Source organism: Salvelinus alpinus, chromosome 22, assembly GCF_045679555.1.
Source record: "Salvelinus alpinus chromosome 22, SLU_Salpinus.1, whole genome shotgun sequence".
Lineage (NCBI taxonomy): Eukaryota > Metazoa > Chordata > Actinopteri > Salmoniformes > Salmonidae > Salvelinus > Salvelinus alpinus.
In genome coordinates, this window is record NC_092107.1 from 20,291,942 (window position 1) to 20,306,260 (window position 14,319).

At 46.0% G+C, this 14,319-nt stretch overlaps 1 protein-coding gene across 1 annotated transcript in view; it reads right to left on the reverse strand.

The window, feature by feature from the left end:
- Nucleotides 1–14,319, reverse strand: part of LOC139549241 (tetratricopeptide repeat protein 9B-like) — a 32,298-nt gene that overhangs the window by 5,579 nt on the left and 12,400 nt on the right. The window contains exon 2 of the mRNA XM_071359484.1: nt 85–267. Coding sequence (XP_071215585.1) covers nt 85–267 — 183 coding nt within the window. The remainder of the gene's footprint in view (nt 1–84; nt 268–14,319) is intronic.

Here is a 14,319-nt window from a genome sequence, read left to right on the forward strand (position 1 = left end):
TGATAAGATTACACGAGTAAACCAGATTCTCTCTTCATTGACACACTTTGAAAAACGCCGACCGGCAGTACTGTCTCATCCTACCTGAGGGCTCGCGGTTCTTGGCGTCACGCAGGTAGCGCAGGGCACATTCGTAGTCGCCCAGGTGGTAGCAGGCGATGCCGGCGCGGTACATGGCCTTGAAGTGGTCCCGCTGGTGGCCCAGCACCTTCAGGCAGTACTCCTTCACACGCTCATAGTTCACCAGCTCTGACTGCAACAGGCACGCTGCACAGAGACAGGGACGGAGGGGGAGTGAGAAAGTCACCTCAGTCATTTCTGTACCATCGTGTATTGCTTTGAAAATGTTGTCTGGTTGGCTCTTTTCGCGCCAGTATAGCTTGTCGGTATCGAGCTGAATTGAGAGAGAGGTGGTGGTGAAGGGGTAGGGAAAAAAACGAGTTTGGACAGCTTGGAGAGAGAGAGTGAGCGAGAGAGCGAAAGAGAGAGAGAGAGCTGACGTGCCACGCCTTTTATTAAACAGCTACAGCACTACTTCTTCGGGATGAGAGGGAGATATAAATAACTAGAAGCTAGGACGCTGCAATAAAAGATCCGGTCAATGTACCACACGTTCAAATAGAGAATTTAGCTTATGCTCTTTCAGTAAATTTAAAAAGAGAGAACTGCTGTTGAACTAGCCCCGGAAAACGAGGGAGGAATCTAGCTAACTTAGCACACCTTGAGAGTGAAGGATTATTACTGTAAAGCTTTATTTTCCTGACGTGGCAGACATGAAGTGGAGAGAGGGGCATGAGATAAGAGAGAGAGAGAGGGGGGGGGGGGGGAGGACAGCAGCACAATTTGACCCAACCAAATCATGAGAAAACAAAAAGATATTTACTTGACACATTGGAAAGAACTAACAAAAAGAGAAGAACCTGGTGAAGATTTCCCTAAGCAAGCTGTTCCTGGGGCTCTGTTCACAAACAGACCCAACAAAGCCCCAGCACAGAAACACAATTAAACCCAACCAAATCATGAGAAACAAAAAGATAATTACAAAACACATTGGAAAGAATTAACCAAAAAAACATAGAAAACTAGATTGCTATTTGGCCTTAAACAGAGAGTACACAGTGGCAGAATACCTGACCACTGTGACTGACCCAAACTTAAGGAAAGCTTTGACTATGTACAGACTCAGTGAGCATAGCCTTGCTATTAATAAAGGCCGCCGTAGGCAGACCTGGCTCTCAAGAGAAGACAGGCTATGTGCACAGTGCCCACAAAATGAGGTGGAAACTGAGTTGCACTTCCTAACCTCCTGCCAAATGTATGACCATATTAGAGACACATATTTCCCTCAGATTACACAGATCCACAAAGAAAACAAACCCAATTTTGATAAACTCCCATATCTATTGGGTGAAATACCACAGCAGCAATATTTGTGACCTGTTGCCACAAGAAAAGGGCAACCAGTGAAGAACAAACACAATTGTAAATACAACCCATATTTATGTTGATTTATTTTCCCGTTTGTACTTTATCTATTTGCACATCGTTACAACACTGTATATAGACATAATATGACATTTGAAATGTCTTTATTCTTTTGGAACTTCTGTGAGTGTAATGTTTACTGTTCATTTTTGATTGTTTACTTCACTTTTGTTTATTATCTACTTCACTTGCTTTAGCAATGTTAACATATGTTTCCCATGCCAATAACGCCCTTAAATTGAATAGAGGGGGAGAGGGGGGGGGGGGGGGGAGAAGGCGGTAGAGAGGCATACAGTGAATGTCCGAAGGGAACCAACAGGATAAAGAGACAGGTGATACGTGGCAGGAGATAGTGATGACACTACTGAGACAGGGAAGGGTAGAGTTCAGAGAATAGCACTTTGGAGACACTGTGTTTCATGGAGGTCATTAATCGTCTGGGTGTGCCTTACAGCAGCACTTTTCACACACACACACACACACACACACACACACACACACACACACACACACACACACACACACACACACACACACACACACACACACACACACACACACACACACACACACACACACACACACACACACACTTTAGTCCAGTGAAGCTTTTAGGTATTTGACGATGGGTCATCTCAAGGCTTTCTGATCACTCAGTCCTCCTCCTCTCCTCCTCCTCTCCTCCCTTCATACTTATACCTCCCCGTCATTCATACTGAAGCCTGTATCGGTACAAGAACATCTCAGTATTTTTTATTATATCCTCTTTCCATCTGTACCTTTCTATTTACATCCCTCCCTCCCTCCCTCCCTCCCTCCCTCCCTCCCTCCCTCCCTCCCTCCCTGCCCATGACACACAGACAGCTCTGTAAACAGCATAAGTCAGGGTCTATTAGCTGGGAGCCAGGGTGAGTCAGGAGTGAGAGACAGGGAGGGAGGGAGAGAGAGGGGGACAGAGCCGCAGTGGGAGGAGGGAGGGAGGGGGGGGGGACAGGGGGAGATGATAGGGGGAGGGTTACGCAAGGAGGGGGGATGTGTTCCAGCGCTTGTCGACTTCCTGTAACTCACAGAGGTCTCTGGGATAGTGTGTGTGTTTGTGCGTGCGTGCGAGCGTGTTTGTGTTCTGCCAATAAGCCAATGGACAACAAGATAGGATAAGGTAATGGAGCCATGTCGATTACATCTAGCTTTGGGCGTCTGACTGCAACACAAACGCATCACTCTAAGTAACGCAACATCTCACCCAATAGATCTATCCCTGTTTGTGTTCTGAGACTGACTAAAGATTGTAGGTAGAGACTTGCTACACAGTTCATTTCATTCCTGGGTCGTTCCACGAATGTAGTACATTTTGGGTAGTGTAACTTGGTAAAAAGAACTATTCATTTCACCATAATTTGAACATTCTGTCATAAAGAGCACATTTCAACTTCATAAAAAAAATATTTTCCCATCTCAAGGGGTTAAATTAAAAAAGATGAATATAGCAAGTGCCAATGAAAGGCTATTAAAGTAAGGATTGATCGTATCAGGGTTGAGGTTTTCGTCTTAAATAGCCATCAATCCCCTCGTGACAGGGGGAAGGAAAGCATGTTTTGTGCAACAGGGAGGGGGCAATGTAATGCAAGTTTCACCATATTAAAACAAAAGCTCAGCTCCACTAGTCGCGGAACGACCCTACTACCACTGGTCTGCTAAAACCTCTCCACCCCTTTCCTCCCGTCGTCTCCTCAAATGTTCCCTCCCTCCCTCCCTCCCTCCCTCGTTTGTCTACTCTGTTGATAAACTCTCAACACCTCCAGACATGAATGTCGACACTTTTCGTGACACTAGACCTTGTTCCTACGCATGCAACGAGAAGGGGGGGTTGGGGGGAACGAGATGGGGGAACAGAGGGGTTGGCGCACACACACGCACACGTCTACAGGCACACACACATAGTTCAAGCAAGTTCAGGTTTTTCGAGCCACTAGGGAGCTGAAATCGAAAGCTAGGGGATGGAGAACTCTCGTGTTTGAGAAGTGGATACGAGTCCGCAGCTTCAAGATCACAACCGAGGTGCCAAAGGTCAAATCATTTCCTTATTCTAAACAGTCTGCCTGCCAGGTAGCCACATCAGATTCCCTCTATGTACTCTAGATATGAACCATATTCCTTTTCCCATCCAGCCAACTATTTTAAAAAATTACGGACATTTTCCCTGTCTTCCCTTCCATCATCCTCCAGGGGTAAGGAAGCCAGTAGAGTACGGGAGAGCTTTCAGCCGATTCAGTTACAGCAAATAATGGCCTTTCGTAACGGCTAACGCTGTTAAGAGTGTTCTATTCTCTCACAAATACACAAGACACACACACACACCACAAACGCATGCACGCGACTGCACACGCACACACAAATATGTATCCACATTAATAGGATTAAACATAGAGTGTAAAAGAACGGGCCTGAACAAACCCAGGTAGAAATAGACACACACAGACACACACACAGAAACACACACACTGCACCACCTCGGAGCCATTAGACAGATGGATGTGTTGTCAGGGTAAACGCATTGAGGGCGGTATCCAGACACGGTGTAATAATGGTAGCATCGTCAGAGCCGGGCCCAGGATGGTGAAAAGGCTCCTTCGCGTTACAACATGACTGGCCTTTTCCTTCTACCCTCCTCTCCTCTTTCCTCATCCCCAGCCTATCCCCGTCCACAGTAACACATGACCCAAAACAAACTCTCCCCTTCCATCCATTGTTATCGTCGCCCGTCCACACTCTCCCAGACTCTCGTCATAGAGAACAACAGAGAGGAAGAGACAGAAGAGACATAGAAGCCAGACACATGAAAGGGGGAGAGAGAAGCCAGGAAAGAGTCTTTAAGTGGTGTGGTGATGGCCGGGTGCACGTTGAGCTAGTGTCACCGTCGGTGATCTGAGAACACCCTCTCTCTAAGGACTCTCTCATTCGATATCACTAAGCACCACACCGCACCGCACCGCACCGGGATGCTGAGCAGACTCAAAGCAGGAGGAAGAGGAGGAAAAGGAGGAGGAGAAGAAGGGAGGAGGAGAAGAACGGAGGAGGATGATAGTGCGACATACTTGGGAAAATGCTGGAATTTACCAGGTTCTTAAATCTCTTTGAAGAGAAACCTAACAGGTGCAATGACAGCTGCTGAGTGAAAGTGAGTGTGTGTGTGTGTATGTATGTGTGTGTGTGTGTGTGTGTATGTGTGTGTGTGTGTGTGTGTGTGTGTGTGTGTGTGTGTGTGTGTGTGGGTGCGTATGTGTGTGTATTTGCGAGAGAGAGAGAGACAGAGCGAGAGAGAGAGACAGAGCGAGAGAGAGAGAGAGGGAGGTGCAGTGAGTGGTTTAATACATGCTCAGGATCCACCCCCTGCTGTGCCTGGAGCATTTTGTCTGAAAAAACAGAAGACAGCCTTTTATCTCAGAGCGGGGGAGTCAAAGATGGGGGGAATAGATGTCAGAAAGAGAGAGAAGAGATTAAAGAGAGAGGACAAAGGAGCCTGATAGAAATAGAAAGATCAGACCACGAGAGAAAGAGAAAAGTATTTAGAGTGTATGAGAAGAGAGAGAGACAAATAAGCTCTGATGCAACAAGCAACGAGAGAAATAAATACGTTGAGGGTAAATAGTGACAGGGAGACATACTGTAGCATAAATGACGGAGTGAGGAGGAGGAGGAGGAGTGGAGAAAGAAATGGTCGACAGACATGCCAAACAAATGAAGAAGTGCAAAGTGAGCAAAAACTCAGCATCGATCGATTGCCAGCGATCACTCTTCCTGTGTTCCCACTGTCTGATGAAGAGACCTCTCTCTCTTTTCCCCCCTCCCTTCACACTCTCTGTTACTCTCTCTCCCCCTTCTGTCTGTCATGATCTGGCTAATTTAAGGCCATTGATGGTGGTGATTAGTCCGCTGTCCAGCCCTCTATAATTAGCTCCTCGCTCAAACGTCAATTTTTTATTTTTTTTTACACTACCTTACCTCAATCGACCTCTAGCTCCATCTATTTATCATTCCGCCACCTCCACACTACCGTGTCGTCGTTTACCACTCTCTCTCTGTCTCGCTCTCTCTCTCTCTCTTCTCTCTCTCTAAGCACACAGTAGAGGACATGTGCAGGTTGGTTGGTCTGTCAGACACCGTCCCTCATCTTATGGCAGGCAGCAATGTAGTGAGCTGCCAATCCACAGCTCTCTGCGTCCTCCCCCAACACGACAGACCGCCTACTCTCATCAGAGAGGTCTTTGAAACCTTGAATAAGGGTTTCAACTTTGGGGAAATGACACTCTAATTGTTTTATATTTTTTACATTTTGTCAGGAAATGCAGCTCTGTCACAGGTTCTGCTGTTGTGCAGTGGTTGCACAGCCTTTCCTCTACAGGGAGCCAGGTTTTCCTGTGCCTACCCTTCTCAATGGCAAGGCTGTGCTCACTGAGCCTGTACTTTGTCAAGGTTTTCTAAGGTTTTGATCAGTAAGCATGGTCAAATAGTTTTCCATGGTGTACTGTCGATTTATTTAGGGCCAGATAGCACTGCATTTTGCTTTGTGCTTCCCATAAGTAATGTCGTTTTGTTTTGATTGTGTTGTAATTTGTTTTATTCTGATTGATTGGATGTTCTGGTCCTGAGGCTTCAGCGTGTTAGTAGAACAGGTTTTTGAACTCAGCCCCAGGACCGGCTGGATGAGGGGACTCTTTTCTTTGCTCAGCTCTTGGCATTGCAGGGCTTGGTAATGATATGAGAGGGGGCCACTGTATTTGAGATGTTTCCAAAACTTAATTGCTCTTTTTTGAGTTTTTATTATTAGTGGATATTGGCCTCATTCTGCCTTGCATGCATTGTTTGTAGTTTTCCTCTGGACATGTAGGAGAATCATACAGAACTGCATGCAGGGTTTCATGCAGGGTTTCATGCATGCAGGGTTTCAATGGGGTGTGTCTCATTTGGTGAAATCTTGTTTTGCAAGTGGACCCCACACCTCGCTGCCATAAAGTGCAATTGGTTCAATGACACATTCAATTAGTTTTAGCCAAATTTTAATAGGCATTTAAATTTGAATTTGTTTTTTAATGGCGTAGAATGCCCTGCGTGCTTTCTCTCTCAGTTCATTCACTGCCTCATTAAGGTGTCCAGTTGAGCTTATTTTTAAACCTAAGTAATTGTAGTGTGTGCAGTACTCTATATATTTATATTTATTATATTTATTACTCTATATATATTCTCCCTCTCTCAATACAAATTTGGTGGGTGCTTATATTTGTAAATGTGTTTTTTGCATATCTCACTCTCCCTGAGACACCCTCCGAGAGTGAGAATAGACATTGAATTGACGTCTGTGCCCGGTGGGGGGGAGGGGGGGGTCAGCCATTATCAATAGCAATCCTGGAGCTATTAGGCCCCAGTGCCTTGCTCAAGGGCACATCGAAAGGTGTGTCACCTTGTCGGCTCAGCGATTCAAACTAGCAACCTTTCGGTTAATGGCCCACCGCTCTAACTGCTAGGTTATATTATAACCTAGCAGTTACCTAACCTATTATATAATATAATAACTACTATGCTATCACACATCAACACGGCTACTCTGCATTTGCAGATTCTCTCCAGGCCCGCTAAGAATAGTTCCCTAAGCACCAACCCACTGCGAATGTGTGTCTCTGTCATTCAGAAGGGCAGGGCCGGAGCTGCTGCTGGCTGCCTTTAGTACCAGACTGGCTCCACCGACATGACACAGCATTATCCTCCTCTCCACCCTTCTCCCTCTTTCTTTCTCCTCCTCTCCCTTTTGCACTTGCCTACCTCTCTCCATCTCTGTCCTCGTCTCACCCGGTGTCTTTGTGTCTTTTTCCCATTCTCCATTCAGTGTGTTTCTTTCCCCTATCTGAAAAGCAAGTTGACATCAGATGCAGGGTTTGTATGAGACATTGCTTCGTGGAGGTGGAAAATAGTTGGCCGGACCAACATTAATATATGCAGTACAGTGGTGGTCGGTGCTGTTTAAGACGAGGGATGACAATTAGTTTTTCATGAGAATGGCCTTATTTCTATTACAGCATGTTGGATGACTGTCATTCATATTCCATTCACCCAGTTCAATGTAACATTGATAGGTTTAGGCTACTACATGATACTCTAATTTCCCCATCATGAGGTTGCTACAACCTAGAATATGCATGAAAGTTTACACAGGTCGAGAGACAAATTTGAAGTGACAGTCATCGCGCACACTCTTGCCTGCATCTAGCTGACATAGGGTGCAATCATTAATCCAACAGTTGCACACAAGAGTTTCTATTGGACAAATTCAGGTATGTTTATCCCCGTTTTGTTCCGTTTGCTACTGTTTAAGAAACGTTTTTCAACAGAATCATCCTCTCACCTTGTCCCTTCGCTTGTGGACTTCAATGCACAACACATCAGCTGTATGTGACCAGGCGGAAAAACATTTCCAAGCCAAACCGCTCCACACAGCCTACATCGTTGTCACCATATTAGCTAAAGCAACGTCATAGTCAGCATAGCTAATAGAACTAATGCGTTAGTAAACCCGCAGCAATCATGCAGTAACGTTACCGTGTACAGTCAGTAAGCAGTTACACCGGCGGGCCCTGGTTGCAAAAAATTAGTAAAACCAAAAGCTTACCTTGATGTTCCAGTGTTGTGTTGGATAGTCATAGCCAGCTAGCTAACACAGCATCCCTCTGTTTGAGCAGGGTGTTTCAGTAGGCTGAACTAGCTAGCTACATTTGCTAGCTAAGTATGTGAAACTGAAAGAGAAAAAATGACAAAATATCTCTATTTCTCTCTTACTTCATTTTGGAAGAAATGTATTTGTTCAAAAGCTAGCTGTAGCTTATGCTTTCAGTACTAGATTAATCTGATCTTTTGATTGGGTGGACAACATGTTAGTTCATGCTGCAAGAGGTTGGAGGATGTCATAATTACTGTGTAAGTCTATGGAAGGGGGTGAGAACCAGGAGCCTCCTAGGTTTTGTATTGAAGTCAATGTTTTTTATTTATTTATTTATTTTTATATTTTTTATTTGTAAATGAGAACAAGTTCTCATTTACAACTGCGACCTGACCAAGATAAAGCAAAGCAGTGCGACACAAACAAGAACACAGAGTTACAAATCAAATGCATTTATATAGCCCTTCTTACATCAGCTGATATCTCAAAGTGCTGTACAGAAACCCAGCCAAAACCCCAAACAGCAAGCAATGCAGGTGCAAAAGGTGTAGAAGCACGGTGGCTAGGAAAAACTCCCTAGAAAGGCCAAAACCGAGGAACCAGGCTATGAGGGGTGGCCAGTCCTCTTCTGGCTGTGCCGGGTGGAGATTATAACAGAACATGGCCAAACAAATTAATAAACATGGAACATGGAATAAACAAACGTCAGTCAATAACACAATATAAAAAAAATCTATATACAGTGTGTGCAAATGAGGTAAGATTAGGGAGGTAAGGCAATAAATAGGCCGTAGTGGCGAAGTAATTACAATTTAGCAATTAACACTGGAGTGACAGGTGTGCAGAAGATGAATGTGCAAGTCGAGATACTGGGGTGCAAAGAAGCAAAAATAAAAAATAAAAATGGGGATGCGGTAATTGGATGGGCTATTTACAGATGTGCTATGTACAGGTGCAATTATCTGTGAGCTGCTCTGACAGCTGATGCTTAAAGTTAGTGAGGGAGATATGAGTCTCCAGCTTCAGTGATTTTTACAATTCGTTCAAGTCATTGGCAACAGAGAACTGGAAGGAAAGGCGGCCAAAGGAGGAATTGGCTTTGGGGGTGACCAATGAAATATACCTGCTGGAGTGCGTGCTACAGGTGGGTGCTGCTATGGTGACCAGTGAGCTGAGAAAAGGCGGGGCTTTACCTAGCAAAGACTTATAGATGACCTGGAGCCAGTGGGTTTGGCGACGAATATGAAGCGAGGGCCAGCCAACGAGAGCATATAGGTCGCACTGGTGGGTAGTATATGGGGCTTTGGTGACAAAACGATGTCACTGTGATAGACTGCATCCAATTTGCTGAGTAGAGTGTTGGAGGCTATTTTGTAAATGACATCGTCGAAGTCAAGGATCGGTAGGATAGTCAGTTTTACGAGGGTATGTTTGGCAGCATGAGTGAAGGATGATTTGTTGCGAAAAAGGAAACCGATTCTAGATTTAATTTTGGATTGGAGATGCTTAATGTGAGTCTGGAAGGAGAGTTTACAGTCTAACCAGACACCTAGGTATTTGTAGTTATCCACATATTCTAAGTCAGAAACATCCAGAGTAGTGATGCTGGACGGGCGGGCAGGTGCGGGCAGCAATCGCTTGAAGAGCATGCATTTAGTTTTACATGCATTTCAGAGCAGTTGGAGGCCACGGAAGGAGAGTTGTATGGCATTGAAGCTTGTCTGGAGGTTAGTTAACAGTGTCCAAAGAAGGGCCAGAAGTATACAGAATGGTGTCGTATGCGTAGAGGTGGATCAGAGAATCACCAGCAGCAAGAGCGACATCATTGATGTATACAGAGAAAAGAGTCTGCCCGAGAATTAAACCCTGTGGCACCCCCATAGAGAATGCCAGAGGTCCAGACAACAGGCCCTCTGATTTGACACACTGAACTCTGTCGGAGAAGTAGTTGGTGAACCAGGCGAGGCAGTCATTTGAGAAACCAAGGCTGTTGAGTCTGCCGATGTGGTGTGGTGATTGACAGATTTGGCCGGGGTAGGGGTAGGTTGGCCGGGGTAGGGGTAGCCAGGTGGAAAGAATGGCCAGCCGTAGAAAAATGCTTATTGAAATTCTCAATTATCGTGGATTTATCTGTGGTGACAGTGTTTCTTAGCCTCAGTGCAGTGGGCAGCTGGGAGGAGGTGCTCTTATTCTCCATGGACTTCACAGTGTCCCAGAACAATTTGGAGTTTGTGCTACAGGATGCAAATTTCTGTTTGAAAAAGCTAGCCTTTGCTTTCCTAACTGCCTGTGTATATTGGTTCCTAACTTCCCTGAAAAGTTGCATATCGCGGGGGCTATTCGATGCTAATGCTGTAAGGATGTAGGATCTTGTTGTGCTGGTCAAGGGCAGTCAGGTCTGGAGTGAACCAAGGGCTATATCTGTTCTGAGTTCAACATTTTTTGAATGGGGCATGCTTATTTAAGATGGTGAGGAAAGCACTTTTAAAGAATAACCAGGCATCCACTACTGACGGAATGAGGTCAATATCCTTCCAGGATACCCGGGCCAGGTCGATTAGAAAGGCCTGCTCGCTGAAGTGTTTAAGGGAGCGTTTGACAGTGATGAGGGGTGGTTGTTTGACTGCAGACCCATTACGGACGCAGGCAATGAGGCAGTGATCGCTGAGATCCTGGTTGAAGACAGCAGAGGTGTATTTAGAGGGCGGGTTGGTCAGGATGATATCTATGAGGGTGCCCGTGTTTACGGATTTGGGGTTGTACCTGGTAGGTTCATTGATAATTTGTGTGAGATTGAGGGCATCTAACTTAGATTGTAGGACGGCCGGGGTGTTAAGCATGTCCCAGTTTAGGTCACCTAACAGTACGAGCTCTGAAGATAGATGGGGGGCAATCAATTCACATATGGTGTCCAGGGCACAGCTGGGGGCTGAAGGTGGTCTATAACAAGCGGCAATGGTGAGAGACTTGTTTCTGGAAAGGTGGATTTTTAGAAGTAGAAGCTTGAATTGTTTGGGCACAGACCTGGATAGTATGACAGAACTCTGCAGGCTAACTCCACCCCCTTTGGCAGTTCTCTCTTGTCGGAAAATGTACCCAGAGGAAGCTAGCTGTTGAGGCTACTGTAGACCTTTCCAAATTATGTGTTTTAATAAATTATTTTGTGACGTGATTATATTTAGTATAGTTTCATCTTAAAAGGATCACTTTTTTTATGTTTTACAATTTTTACCATTCACTGAGGAGGATGGTCCTCCCCTTCCTTCTCCGAGGAGCCTCCACTGATACAGTATATTATCTATGAAGTTGATCACGTCGCTATTTCTACACTTCTAAGCGGAATTGAAACACCGATCAGATGTAAGCCCCAACATCCCTGTCAGGGAATCAGGAAGAATTTCAACATAAAACATGTGGATTTAGTCCTGAATGCTCATTGATTGATAGCTCTCTGAGAACAAAGACCTTCGAAACAAAGTAGAGGACCGAGGTGCAGCATTTACATCACTTGTTCCAGTTACACCAATGAGCTTCCTGGGTTGCTGTGTGACTGCAGTAGTGAGACTAATGCAGACCCATATCGTCATTAGACGCGCATGCACGCGTTCACACACACACACACACACACACACACACACACACACACACACACACACACACACACACACACACACACACACACACACACACACACACACACACACACACACACACACACACACCATCAGACCCTCTTGTTGCTCTTGTCTGAGTGCTTCGATGTGAGCCGCTGTGTACGTGTACGCCTCAGTGACATCCACAGCGTGGCTTCAGCGTCTATGCAGTGCTGAAGACTGCCAAACAAGCAGAGAAACAGGTGTTTTCATCCATGCTTCTCTAATTGCCATCCCCGGAAGGCGCCACACCGCTTCTCTTCCATCCCACCCGTAAAAAAATACCAATTGCACATTGGTTCCCTTATTACATCCCCGCAGCCCATCGTCCTTGGAAACCGCTGCTACATCAAACATATTTGCATGGATTACCCACAGTGCAACAGCAATCCTGGGAGTGAAAAAGGAAATATAAGTAGCCAGATTATTCTGTCAGATCCCTCACCGAGAGAGAGAGAGATGGGCTTAGCCTAAATCAGACGCAGTGGCTCCCTCTGCGCCTGGTTTCCAGAGACAAGAACCCCCCCTTAACCTCCCTACAACCCTGCACCCCTCCCTCCCTTACCCCCTCATGACTGCCAGTGGGGCGGTAATAGAGTCACAGCAACAGCCCTCCTTATATGATTTTACTGTACATCTGTGTCATGCCCATTGCCCATTTCCCCATTTGCATGTGGTTACAAGCAATGTTTGTGTTTGTGTGTGTGTGTCGAAGTGTTGCTGTGTTGTCCAGGCAGAGGGGACTATATTTGTCTGGGTCCCTGGTGTGGTCCTGTGATGTTGCTGTGGCCTTCAGCAAGCTAATTAACTGGACATCAGTGTGCAGCAGAGAGAGGGAGAGTGAGAGAGAGAGAGAGTGAGAGAGAGAGAAGGCTGGCCTGGCTAGGTGGATAATGTCACTGAGGACAAACAGATGCTATCTTTTGCCTTTAGAGCAGCAGGTTGACGCCGTCTGTCTGTCTGTCTTCCTTGTTGGCCATCGCGGCGCCTGTATCTCACTTACGCCTGTGGTTTGATCCACGGCCAGCTACACTTAGCCTGAGTACCAGTCGGTTTGTGCCTACAGACACTCCTTGTTTGGCTTGACAATGACAATGGAGTAGCTTACACTCACACCGAACTACAATACAACCATGCAGCCCAATACTCATGAATATGGTGATGCCTTTTGTATGATTCCATGCCAGCAGTCACAAGGCCTTGTTATAGCTACAAGACTTGAAGAGGCCAGGATTTTACAATCAAACATTTGGAGCAACTACTGGAAAGTTTAAGTCCTTTGAACACAGCTGGACAAACATGTGGCGGTAAAGAGGCAAGTGAGGATAGAGCCAGGCCAGAGGAGGAGAGTAGAGGAGAACAGAGCAGAGCAGGACACTGAGGCCCAGACCATCCACCCATACACACGCGCAAAGAGGCCACTACATGACTCAGCCTATATGGGACCATGTGTACGTTCCCTTAGCCCTATGATCTCTCAGTCCCATGTTCCCTTAGCCCTATGATCTCTCAGTCCCATGTTCCCTTAGCCCTATGATCTCTCAGTCCCATGTTCCCTTAGCCTTATGATCTCTCAGTCCCATGTTCCCTTAGCCCTATGATCTCTCAGTCCCATGTTCCCTTAGCCCGATGATCTCTCAGTCCCATGTTCCCTTAGCCCTATGATCTCTCAGTCCCATGTTCCCTTAGCCCTATGATCTCTCAGTCCCATGTTCCCTTAGCCCTATGATCTCTCAGTCCCATGTTCCCTTAGCCCTATGATCTCTCAGTCCCATGTTCCCTTAGCCCTATGATCTCTCAGTCCCATGTTCCCTTAGCCCTATGATCTCTCAGTCCCATGTTCCCTTAGCCCTATGATCTCTCAGTCCCATGTTCCCTTAGCCCTATGATCTCTCAGTCCAATGTTCCCTTAGCCCGATGATCTCTCAGTCCCATGTTCCCTTAGCCCTATGATCTCTCAGTCCCATGTTCCCTTAGCCCGATGATCTCTCAGTCCCATGTTCCCTTAGCCCTATGATCTCTCAGTCCCATGTTCCCTTAGCCCTATGATCTCTCAGTCCCATGTTCCCTTAGCCCGATGATCTCTCAGTCCCATGTTCCCTTAGCCCGATGATCTCTCAGTCCCATGTTCCCTTAGCCCTATGATCTCTCAGTCCCATGTTCCCTTAGCCCGATGATCTCTCAGTCCCATGTTCCCTTAGCCCTATGATCTCTGTCCCATGTTCTCTCAGTCCCATGTTTCCTTAGCCCTATGATCTCTCAGTCCCATGTTCCCTTAGCCCTATGATCTCTCAGTCCCATGTTCTCTCAGTCCCATGTTTCCTTAGCCCTATGATCTCTCAGTCCCATGTTCACTTAGCCTCATGTTATAGATAAAAACGTGATGTTATGAGATAACAAATATTTTATGTAGAGCAGATTTTTCACACCCTCGATGTACATTGGTCTTTTGGTGAGTTGGTCCACTGTTGT